Raw genomic sequence first — 13,035 nt, 5'->3', positions numbered from 1 at the left:
AAATGAGCTTGGAAATTTTGTAGCTGGCATAGGGATGGTAGAAACCATCAGCAAAGAATGAAACAAAGCAAGATTTTATATTTTTACTTTATACTTCGAACAGAAATTAACAAATAAACTTTATACTTTTGAGAGTACTGTTTCCACTTGGTTCATAATGCATTCCAAGTTATGAATAATGCCATCCACCAATTTCAATTCCAGAATATTTCTCACACTTTAAATCTTCCACATACCATTAATACAGGTTAAATTTATAAAAGTGGCTTTCAGTGAAATGCTGGAGGTCATTTATCTTAAAATCTCCATCAGATTTGTGAGAGGTGGTGATTAGGAAAATTAATGATGCCTTAATGGTCGACATGGCTTACAGAGAACCACAGAACATTACAGTACAGAAACAGGCCTTTTGGCCCTTCTTGGCTGTGCCGAACCATTTTTCTGCCTAGTCCCACTGACCTGCACCTGGACCATATCCCTCCATACACCTCTCATACAGAGTGGGGTTTTTGACAAGGTCTCACATGGTAGGTAGATTAAGACACAAGGAATCCAATGCATGTTGGTAAAATGGATCCAAAATTGGCTTTCAGATAGGAGGCAGAAGCTAGTGGTGGATTACTTCTCTGACTGAAAGTCTGTAACAAGTGGTGTATAGCAGGGTTCAGTGCTGGAGCCTTTATTTGTCCTAGATAGAAATGACTTTGCTAAGAACATAGGTGATCTAAGGTCAAGACTCCAGAAATATACATCAAATCAAGTTGCTTTGCACCTCAGTTTTCCCGTATCATGACAGCAAGAGCAAAATGAGCAATCCTGGTAACAATACTGGCAAAATTTGCAGAATTTAAACCTATTTTTCTCTGTCTTTGATAGAAATCTCACCTGTTTGTTCTTGCCAGTGTCATAATCCAGCAATTTACGGCACTTGCCCAGAGCAGCCAAATCTTTCATAATCGAGTTCAGGGCTTCTTGCTCATCTGCAAAACAAGACAGACACCAACCAGAACTGAATTAATGACTATCATTTAAAGGCGAACAGCGGAAAGGAAAATATCTTTTGGATTATAACGGACTCAATTAAAACCAAGCTTTACCGATGCCTGGTAGCAGTAAATTGTACCATCCACAGGATGCACTACAACTCAGACAGCACCTTCCAAACCCATGACCTCTACCAGCTTGGAGGACAAGACCAGCAAAGGTTTGGGAATTTCACCACCTGGAAGTAATATTCCAGGCCACGCACCATCCTGATTTGAAGATTCATTGTTGCTCCTTCACCACCGCTGTGTCAAAATCCTGGATCTCTTTCTAACTGCACCAAGATTTCAACTGTAGCAGTTCAAGAAGGCAGCTCACTGCCACCTTCTCAAGTGCAAGTAGGAATGGGCTCAGTCTGAAAAGTCCATGTCCCTTGAATGAATACAAACTCTGTCTGCTAAACCGCCTACATACTGCTTTGCTAAACATAGAAATTATTTAGAATCACAACAACAGTCACTAATTTGGCATGTGTCCCATATCATCTCCACTGCAGAATCTGTCAGCAACATGAAATGTTGATTTTCCCCTATAACTGGAGACATTACTGAACAATTAGCAACTAATAAGCAAATATTTCTCAAATATGGTAACTGCCATAGGATCTTATATGCAATTTATACAGACTCAGTGACCCAATGGGAAATGAGGAGATGTTATGCATAACAACTCTCAGCCAATCGCAATGAAATAAAATGATCTGCTTTGTGAATTTATAAGGATGAATAATAGCTTAAAGCCTCGCATTTTCTTCATAAAGAACAATGGGATGTTTTCATCCATGGCACAAACCGTAACTCAGTTAAATTCCTTTTCAGGTGTCCAGAGGAGAATGATCTGCAGATCATTTGCTATATCTTTGCAGATATAACAAAGTTATACTGCCACAGTGATGGAGTAAAAGCAACAGATACTTGTAACAGGCAGAAGCTCATTGAGCATGGTGATGGTAACATGTCATAAATTCAAGGCTATAATATTTTTGGACTATCAGGGGTTATGGGCAGCAGCCAGATAAATAGAGCTGAGGTCAAGGTCAGATAAGAAATGATCTTACTGAATTGCAAAGGAGCTTAGAAAGTTTGTCTGGCCCAGCTCTGCTACTGTTTCATATATTCTTAAGTTTTTGTTACCAATAGGCAAATGATTAAAGGGGAGTGGAATATAATGGGGTGGGGAAGGGGGCAGAGGGATCAGTTGAAAACAGCAAAGAATTTACTTGAGAAGTAGTCTTTTCATTTCCTCCTTTACTCTTGGCAAAGAAGCAGCACTGCGAAAGTACAAAAGCACGTAGTAGCTTGATCAGGAAGCAGAAGCCTCTCTTAAGCTACTGGATTCCACTGCTTTTCCATCATTACAACAGTGTGGAAAACCCTCTATTACATAAACACACTGTACAGAACTCAGGCCAAGTTTGCAGCTATTTGCAGCATTATTCACCCATCCTTCAACAATTCATGGCCAGAAAGGAAAGTCACTTTAACATAATCAGTTACTGAACTTTTCCTCTAAATTAAGCAAATCCACTGCTACGTTTATCAGCAGATGTTCAAAGAAAACACCCTAAAAATAAGTAAGGAAGAAGAACAAACGCTTGTACTAATCAAGATCTTTAACAGGGTAGAATATTCCAAGGTGAAAAAGGATCTAGAGTTTTCCAGGCGTACATGAAAATTAAACTTTTCCCAGGCTTCCAGCTGGGTACAGCTGTTGATTTCAACCAATGTTTTGATGACAAACTCTGCCATCTTCATCAGGGATGATGCCTGGGCATGTCTAGTCCAGTAGTATCCATCGTCTATCCCTCCTGATTAATTAGTCCTTATCCAACTAGGTTTCCGCTCTCCCACCATGTCTATAATCAAATTTCAGCTCTTACTTACAGCAAAACTTACATGCTTATTAGAATTTTTTTCCTCCAGTTTTATTTCAATGGTTTCATTCAACAGGCGGTCCCAAAACCCATTGCTGAGGCACAGTAGTTTTGTGCTGTTGAACGCGATGCTATGACCATTGCAAATGCTGTGTTCTGCCACCACTGATTTCTCCGGGTAACCCAAAGGGTACCAGTAACCTTTCTGAATACACAATTACAGAGTGGCCACAGGATCGCCCTTGTCATCGGCTATTGCTAATTTCTACATGGAAGACTCTGAGGAGAGGATGCTGAGTTCATCACTGTTACACCCCAAATGTTTCTTCAGATACACTGATGACATCTTCGTAGAGTGGATTCCAGGCAGCCCTGCGGTTCCACAACAATCTGAACAACATCCAAACATTTATTTTACGATAGAGATGGAGAAGAATGGTTGCCTCCTGTTGTTGGATATTCCAACACGACGGAAACCAGATGGTAGCCTCGGGCATGGCATCTATCAGAAACCCACTCACACAGACTTGTACCTTAACAATAACAGCCACCATTACGCCTCTCAACATACAGTGATTCTTTCTACTTTGATTAACCACATGAAACGATTTCAGACCTGCAGAGCTCCACAAAGAAATAGATGATTACATATAACGTTCCTCCAAAATGTCTACAAGTTGAAGGAAATCAATCAGGTCCTTAAAAGGGCCGACAGAAAAAACAGGAATCCTAACAATGAGGAGGGACCCCTTGCTACCGCCTGCCTTCCTTATATTTTCACGGTTACTGGATCACCAGAATCTTGAAGAAAGATGGGATTAATACCTTCAACAAACCCATAAAGGAACTCAAATTGCAGTTTGTGTGTGTCAAAAATGATCTGGGACTCAGGGTGGCTGGCGTTTACAAGATTCCCGGTAAATATGGAGCAGTGTATAGCAGCCAAATGGGGCGCATGGTGGAACTTGCATCAAACAGCACAGGAGGTGTATCCATTTGGGTTACCTGGTGAAATGGGTGGTAGCAGAACATTGCATTGACAATGGCTACAGGATTGACTTTGACGGCACCAAACTACAATGCTAATGACCACCTGGTGAAGGAAGCCATTGAAATTAAACTAAAGGAAATTAATTTTAACAAAGACAAAGGCAAAGTTAGAACTGGAATTCCATTGTAAACAAGGCAGGAGAGCAGAAGCCTGATTGGATAAGGACTAACCAATCAGGAGAGACGGATGACAGGGTATATGTACCATCAGACTAGACACTCCTAGGCATAATCCCTGATGAAGACGGCAGAGTTTGTCATTGAAACATTGGTTAAACTCAATACCTGTACCTGGCTGGAAGCCCAAGAAGAGCCTAAGGAGACAATAACTGATGACCAGCCAAGGAAGATATTAGAACTGTGTCCAAAACATTAATGGGTTGTGTGGGATCAGTTTTCTCAGCTCTTGATAGTTATTAATTGATCAATCATATTACAGGCAAACTGACCTCAGCTTTTGCCTAGCTAAGGACAATTACTAAACTTTGAAGTCACCTTTATCAAGAACTTGGGGACTTACAAGGATGTCAATGGTATGTCTTATAAATTTGAAATTTATATTCTATAGAAAATATGTTGTGGATATGAAGGTTTTGTGAAATATCCTGTCCCACATTTAGACTTTTTTCTTAAATTAGTACTTCTGATGTATGCACATTCCATTGAACTGTAATATGATAGACAGGCTCTACTTTTTGATATGTATAATTGTGGGGTTAACATACTTCACTATCCTTGTGGAGTGAATTGGAGAGAAACCTCTGGCATCTGCACATAAACAAAGGAGCAGGAAAATCAGGAAGCCACCATCTTAGTGATCCTTCTCAGCTACAAGCTGCGCTGATGCATGAGTGTATAACCTCATCGACAGACTTCCAACAATACATGCAACAGCATGTAGTTCTGCTAATATGATATGTATAGGGTTTGTCCACTTAAGATAATTTTAATGATGTCATAATCCTATATTATAACCAAATGACCTTCAAATTAACTGTTACAATTCTGGCATTTCATTGTTTCACACTGATTATAATTGGAGATTTATAAAGACTGATTTTTTTCTTTGTACCTCTTGGCCTCAAACTTGCTTCTAGGTTAGTTCCCAATAACCCTCAATTCCTTGACTTTTTTTTAAGTATTTGTCGATCTCCACCCTAAATATATCTCATGGACTGGCTTCTGGCTTCCACCACACTGAGGCATAGGGAATTTCCAAGATTCAGCACTCCCTGAAAGAAGAAATTTTTACACATCTCAGTTTTAAATGACCAGCCTTTAGAGTTACTATGCCCCTTGTTCATTACTCTCCCACTAGTGAAAACCTATCAACATCAGCTCTGTAAGCCCCTTTAGGAACGCAGATGTTTAAATAAGGTCACCCCCTCATTCTTTTAAACTCTAAGGAATGAATATGCAAGGAATGAATATTAACTTGGTAAATCTGCATTGGATTGCCTCCAATGCTATTGTATCATTTTTCCACATAAGGGGACCAAAATAATCTGCACTGCTGCAGCTGTGCCCTCAACACCCTGTACAACTGCAGCAAAGCTTCCCTTTTTTCACTCCAACTCCTTTGCAATAAAGGCCAACATGCTGCTTGCATTCTTAACTACTTGTTGGACCTGACAGCAAACATTTGCAATTCATCACCTAAATCCCTCTCATCCTCACTCATTTGCAATCTCACTTCACATAGATAATAATCTGCCTTTTGATTCCTTGTACCAAAGTGCAAGACCTCATATTTCCCCCAGTCACTCAAACTATTCTGTTGCAGAGGAACAATGTCTTCATCTCCAATTTTAGTACTATTGCAAACTTAGTTTCTTTACATTTGTTATCTTCTCCAGTTCATTAATGTTAACAAAAAAAAACTGAGGGCCACAAACAATCCCTGTGGGACTTTACTAGTTACATTACTCCAGCCTGAAAAGAACTCATTCATTCCAACTCTTCGCTTTCTACATGTCGGCCAATACTTAATCCAAATTAACACATTTCCACCAACAGCTTGGTTTTAATTTATGCACTACACCTTTTATGGCAACATGTTAAATGCCTTTTAGAAATCTAAATACATTACATTAATAGGTTCCCCTCTAACAATGCCTCCTCCCACATCTTCAAAGAATTTGAGAAAATAAGTCAAACAAAATTTACTTTGCTGGATCCTACAACAACGCTGACCTGGCAGAAAGTAAATTCCTTATCAGGTACATATACGTCACCACGTACAACCCTGAGATTCATTCACATGTGGGCATTCACAGTAAATACAAGAAACCAACAGAATCAATAAAAGATCACACCTAACAGGATGGACAAAAAATATCACTGTGTAAATATAAAAAAGAAATAATAAATCATAATATCAATAACTATTGAGAATGTGAGATGAAGAATCTTTGAAAGTGAGTCTATAGGTTGCGGGAAAAGCTTAGTGATGGGGCAAGTAAAGATGAGTGAACTAATCCCCTTTGGTTCAGGAGCCTGATGGTTGAGGTATAATATCAGTTCCTGAACCTGGTGGAGTGGGCGCTGCTCATTCTTCCTGATGGCAGTAGTGAGAAGAGAGCATAGCCTGAATGGTGGAGGCATTTGATGATGGATGCTGCTTTCCTGCGAGCACACTCGAAGCAGATGTGCTCAATGGTGGGAAGAGCTTTAATCATGATCAACTTGGCTGCATCCACTACCTTTTGTAGGCTTTTCTGTTCAGATGTATTAGTGTTTCTATACCAGGCTGTGATTTAACCAGTCAATATACTCTCCACTACACATCTACAGAAGTTAGTCAAAATCTTAGACAATATGACAAATCTACACAAATTTTCTAGGAAAGTAGAGGCGCTGCTGTGCGCTCTTTGTAATGGCACTTAAATGCTGGACCCAGGACAGAACCTCTAAAATGATAAACACAAAATACACTGCAGATGCTGTGGTCAAATCAACACATACAAAAGCTGGAGGAACTCAACAGGTTGGGCAGCATCCGTTGAAATGAGCAGTCAACGTTTTGGGCCGAGACCTTTGACAGGACTGAAGAAGGAGGGGGCAGGGGCCCTATAAAGAAGGCGGGGGGAGGGCAGAAGGTGCCCGGTGAAAAACCAAACAGAGGACAGATCAAACGGTGGAGGGAGGGGTAGCAGGGAGGGGATAGGCAGGAGAGGTTAAGAAGGAATGTAAGGGGAAAGCACTATGGGTAGTAGAAGAAGGCAGAATCATTAGAGAGGTGATAGGCAGCTAGAAGAGGAGGCAGAGTGAAAGTGGGATGGTGGAAGGGAGAGGGAGGGAATTACTGGAAGTTGGAGAATTCTATATTCATACCAAGGGGCTGGAGACCACCCAGACAGTATATGAGGTGTTGCTCCTCCAACCTGAGTTTAGCCTCATCATGGCAGTAGAGGAGGCCATGTATGGACATATCCGAATGGGAATGTGAAGCATAAAATGATAACACTGAGGAATTTAAACTTGTTGACCCTCTCCACCACTGATCCCTCGATGACAACTAGCTCATGGACCTTTGGCTTCCTCCTAATGAAGTTAAAAATCAGCTCCTTGGTTTTGCTGACATTCGAGTAAGAAGTTCTTTTGTGGCACCACTCAGCCAGATTTTCAATCTCCCTCCTATATGCTGATTTGTCACCACCTTTGATTTGGCCAAGAACAGTGGTATTATCAGAAAATTTGAATATAGCATTGGAGCAGTGCTTAGCCTCACAATCATAAATATAAATTGAGTAGAGAAGGGGACAAGGCACACATCCTTGTGGTGCAGCTGTGCTGATGGAGATTGTGAAGAATTTGTTGCCAATCTGAACCGACTGGGGTCTACAAGTGAGGAAATTCAGTTGCACAAGGAAGTATTGAGGCAAGGACTTCAAGCTTATTCTTGAGGGGATGACGGTATTGAATTCTGAGCTGTAGTCAATGAAGAATATACTGATGTATGCACCTTTGCTGTCCAGATGTTCCACAATTGAGGGAAGAGCTAATGAAATAGCATCTGCTTTTGAGCTGTTGTGCTGGTAGGCAAATTGAAGCTGATCCAAGTTGTTTCTCAGGCAAAAGTTTATATGTTTCATCACCAACCACTCAAAGCATTTCATCACAGTGGATGTAAGTGCTACTGGACGATAAGCAGTTTACCATGTGTTTCTTAAGCACCGATATAATTGAAGCCTGCCTGAAGCAGGTGGGTACCTCAGACTGCCAAAGTGAGAGGCTAAAGATATCAGTGGGCACTCTAGCCAGTTGATCAGCACAGGTCTTTAGTACTCCATCAGACACTCCATCTGGGCTGGGTGCCTTCCGTGGGTTCACCCTCCTAAAGAATGCTCTTATGTCAGCCTCAGAGACTGAAATTACAGGGTCATCAGGGGCTGTGGGAGTTTGTGAAGGTGCCTCCATGTTTTGATGGCCAAAGTGAGCATAGAAGGCATTGGGCTCATCTGGGAGTGAAGCCTCCCTGTCACCTACGCACCTTGCAGGAGGTGATAACATTCAAGCCCTGCCACAACTGTCAAGCATCCTTCAGTGATTCAATGGCCCAGAATTGCCACTGTGCACGTAAGATGCTTTCTGGAGAATGTAGATTGAGATGCAACATCTGGCCCTTTGAGATTGAGATTCTGGCCCTTCGAGCCACGCTGCTCAGCAACCTCCAATTTAACCCTAGCCTAATTACCGGAAAATTTACAATCACCTATTAACCAGTATGTCTTTGGACTGTGGGATGGAAACCGGAGCACCCGGATGAAACCCATGTACAAACTCCTTACAAGCAGCCAGGGGAGTTGAACCCAGGTTGCTGGTACTGTGAAGTGTTGTACTAACCGCTATGCTAACATGTTGCCAGCTTTCTCAACTTATTAACATTCTTCTGTAAATCATGATGACTATCTTCACTGTCAATGAAACCACTTGCTTTGGTATCATCCTTTTTATGAGCCTTTTAATGTTTCACTGCTCGATCTAACAGATTTTGCAATTCTCTGGATTACATTAGCCCTTACCAATTTGTATGCCCTTTACTTCAAATAAATCTTTATCCCTGATCTCTATTGTTAAACACAGATTATGGCTCTTTCTCATGGAATCTCTCCTTCTAAATAGAATAAATTCCTATAGAATGGAATATGATGGAACAGTTATTTGAACAGCAGTCACTGTTCATCTACTAACCTGCCTCTTCACTTATTTCTCTTGCCCATCTTAGGCAACTCTACTGTTATACCAAAGAATTACCCTTATTTAAGTTAAAGACAGTGTTTCTGGCCCTGTGCTATTCACCCTCAAACTGTAGCTGGAAAAGCCTATCATACCGCAGTCAAAATCAGCTGAGGAATTTTTAAGCACAAGAGCAGTTCAATCCTGAGGAAGGGTCTCAGCCCAAAACACCCACTGTTCATTCATTTCCACAGATGCTGCCTGGCCTACTTCCTGCAGTGTTGTGTGTGGCTTTGGTTTTCCAGCATCTGCAGAATTTCTCGTGTTTATTCTTATCAATCTTTCCCATTAAGGGTGAACAAATCTAAAACAGTCAGCCCCAGTTAGCTTCCATAACATCTTCTTCAAAGAAGTGATCCCTGACACACTCCACAAATTCTTGTACAATATTTTTGACAACTTATTTCATCTAATCAATCTAATCAATCAAGTACTAAACTTTCCAATGACAATTGCAGCTCCGTTCAACCATGCTCAAGATAATTCCCCATCATTATTCAGCCCTATTGAAAGGCTGCATTTTGAGGGCCACAAACGGTTCCCACCCACAACTTCCTGCCGTTATTCATGATTTTAACCCAAAGTGTTTCCACATAATTACGTAGAAGCACTTGCCTCCTTATCAAGATTTAATATGATTCTGATACCTTCCGTGATTAACAATGTTACTCCATTTCCTTTTCCCTTCAGTCTGTTTTTTTTTTGAAACACTGTACAATCTGGAATTTTGATGACTCTGTCACAACATCTCTGTAATAGCTACTAATCATACTCAAGTTATTATTTGTCAACTCATCTAATATGTTGCAAATGCTACATTCATGCACATAAAGACCATTGAGCTTTGGTACTTCTTGCTGAGTATGGTTTTAGAGAAATTGCAACTGGTTATTAATTTGCATTAAAAAGAAAAAGTAACAATTTGGAAGCAAGAAAAGTGGACTAGGTTAGATGAAAAAGCTTCAAATGAACTCTGCTTTCAATTGTAGTAGAAACAACTTAACTTTAAACCTCCAGCAATGTACTGTAGGAAAGGAGCATGCTATTCAAGGTCACATATTTGTTCTACCAGTCAACGAGAGCAAAGCTGACCTAAGAGCTAATCCTATGAGCATACTTTTGTCCCATTTCCTGTAATTTAATTATCTCATGAACATACAACAATCTCAGACTAGAAGTGCCATTTGCAGAATGCAGTTCAGCAACAAGCAATCTGCTGGAGGAACTCAGCAGGTTGAACAATATCTGTAAAGGGGGGGTGGGGGAATTGTCAGTATTCTGGGTTAAGACCACAAAGGTTTCCTTCCCTTCCCTCCCCCACATTTGCTGCTCAACCTGCTGAGATCCTCTTACAGAATGTTTGTTACTCCAAATTCTAGCATCTGCAGTTTCTTGCGTTTCCATATTTGTGTGTCTTAGATTTTTTTAAAAATTTTACTTCTGAAAGACAGGGTTCTGACTGTTTTATCTTAATCTCACCAGTTCTTGTCTTCTTTGAATTGCTCCCTTCATATAAGTTCCAGGAGCCTCACCTGAGGTCACTTTTTTGACCAGATTACTTCCTCAGATTACTCTCCCCAAAATTCCCTCCAGTGCCGCTCCTTTGCTGGCTATGCCTGCAATAAGTTACCTTCTGTATACCTGAATGAACATTCAAAATTTCAATCTTCTAGCCTTCAGCCTTTAATTTACCATGACATTTTAGCAACCATCATTCAGCCCTACCACACATACAATCCCATATTTGATGCCATGTCCTTAATGAAACGATTATTCCCATTTACACTGGCCACTTCATAATTTATTGCTTTTTCTTTAGCACAACAGACACCGACTTGAATGGATATGATAGTCACTCATCACCAGATCTTGAAGGACCAAATAAAGCACTATTCAAGCCCTGATTCCATACATCAAAATTGCTGACTATTCCAAGATTATGTTTTCTTTAGTTTCTCTTGGCTCTCTCCTCCAGACACATTTCCAGCAACTGTGCCTCTCTCCTCTAGACACACCTCCAACTATTATGAAAGGATTACAGGGAATGGGATTATTTGGTCAGCTATCCCTACAGCATCAAAAAAAAACTGCAGATGCTGTAAATCTCAGGTAAAAACAGAAAACGCTGGTAAGATTCCTATTTTCTTAGATCTAAAACATTATCTCTGTTACTCTTCCCACAGATGCAGCCTGATCTATCGACTATTTCCATCATTTTTGGGAATTTCCTTCCCTTCAACGACATTTCACCCAGCATCAGTCCTAAAGTCACACCATTCTCCAGTTTTTCATTGAAATACTCTGTCCAAGTTACTCTAGTCTGTGAAAACCAATTGTGATGCTCTTCCCACTCAAATTACGACCAATCACCTTTTCTAATCTCCATGTTCGCTAACACTGCTAAAAGATAAATGTATTTTTTCCAACTCAAATGTGATTGTTCTAGTCCTCAAAAGATAAGTCCTAACACTTTCATTCTTACAAAATTATGTCCCATCTCCAATCTCCCATCTTGTTACCACCTTATCTCAAGTTCCTTGCTTAAAAAACTGAAATTAGGATTCCATAGCAAGGCACACAAAATGCTGGTCAGGCAGCATCCACAGTAATGAATAAACAATCAACATTTGAGGTCATGATGTTTATTTTGCTACCTCCATTTCACCCTCCTTTTTCATATATCGATAGCCATCAGTTTCCATATGTATGCTGATATTATCCATTCTCACTTCACCGCCATCTTCTCACTTGACCTTTTTCCTCTACCACTAACTTGCTAGTCTGCTTGTCTAACATGTAATGTTAACATCATTAGCAATGTCAATGACTAGTTCCTGCTGATAAAGGCTGATATGTTAACATTAAACTGAGTGTTTCTGAAATGTTGAGAATATGGTTAAAGAGAAATTTTAGAGAAACATTCTGATGACAACAAAGCAGATATCAAATTGGATTACAGTTTAACGTTTAATATTGGTACACTTTGGATTGCAGGAAGATACAGATTTATTCAGTTAGATAGAAAGTAACAAATTAAGTTTAAAACAGAGAAGTGTGATGTAACCACAACTAGAAATGAATGATATTCTGCAGATGCTGAGAATCTTTTGTAATACACACAAAATGCTGGAGGAACTCAGCAAGTCAGACAGCATGAATACATCTATGGAGGGGAATAAACAGTTGATGACATGGTCTGAGATCCTTCATCAGGACAGGAAAGGAAGGGTGAAGAAGGTGGCGGAATGGAAAGGGGGAGATGGAGGTGATAGGTGACAGCAGGTGAGGGGGAAGGTAGGTGTGTGGAGGAGGGGGTTGAAGTAAGATACTGAGATGTGATAGATGGAAGAGGTGAAGGGCTGAAATCAAATGTTCCCTGGGATCACTCCCTAAGCGACTCCCTTGTCCATTATTTCTCCTCACTGATCTCCCTCACTACTATTCATGGCTCGAAACAGTCCTTCCAGCTGAGGGAACACGTCACCAGTGAGTCTGTTGGGTGTGTGTACTGTGTTTGGTGCTCCCAGTGTGGCCTCCTGTATATTGATGAGACCCAGCGGAGGTGGGAGACCGCTTCACCAAAAGTTTACGCACTGTCCACCAGAAAAAAGAAGGATTTTCCAGTGGCCACCCATTTTACTTCCACTTCCTATTCTGATATGTCCCTCCACGGCCTCCTCCATTGTCGTGATGAGGCCACACTTAGGTTGGAGGAACAACACCTTATATTCCACTTGGGTAGCCTCCAACCTGATGGCATGAACATCGATTTCTCAAACTTCTGGTAGTGCTCCACACACCACTCCTTTGCCATTTCTCATCCCCTTTTC

General features: G+C 40.7%; 1 protein-coding gene across 4 annotated transcripts in view; it reads right to left on the bottom strand.

Annotated features, from left to right (window-relative positions):
* Positions 1–13,035, bottom strand: part of map3k22 (mitogen-activated protein kinase kinase kinase 22) — a 110,757-nt gene that overhangs the window by 57,862 nt on the left and 39,860 nt on the right. For all 4 annotated transcript variants that reach the window (XM_059974577.1, XM_059974568.1, XM_059974557.1 and 1 more), the window contains one exon: positions 886–980. In XM_059974577.1, the coding sequence (XP_059830560.1) occupies positions 886–980 (95 nt within the window). The remainder of the gene's footprint in view (positions 1–885; positions 981–13,035) is intronic.

The sequence above is a fragment of the Hypanus sabinus genome, chromosome 1 (assembly GCF_030144855.1).
Source record: "Hypanus sabinus isolate sHypSab1 chromosome 1, sHypSab1.hap1, whole genome shotgun sequence".
Classification (NCBI taxonomy): domain Eukaryota; kingdom Metazoa; phylum Chordata; class Chondrichthyes; order Myliobatiformes; family Dasyatidae; genus Hypanus; species Hypanus sabinus.
This window is presented reverse-complemented; position numbering and strand designations above follow the sequence as displayed.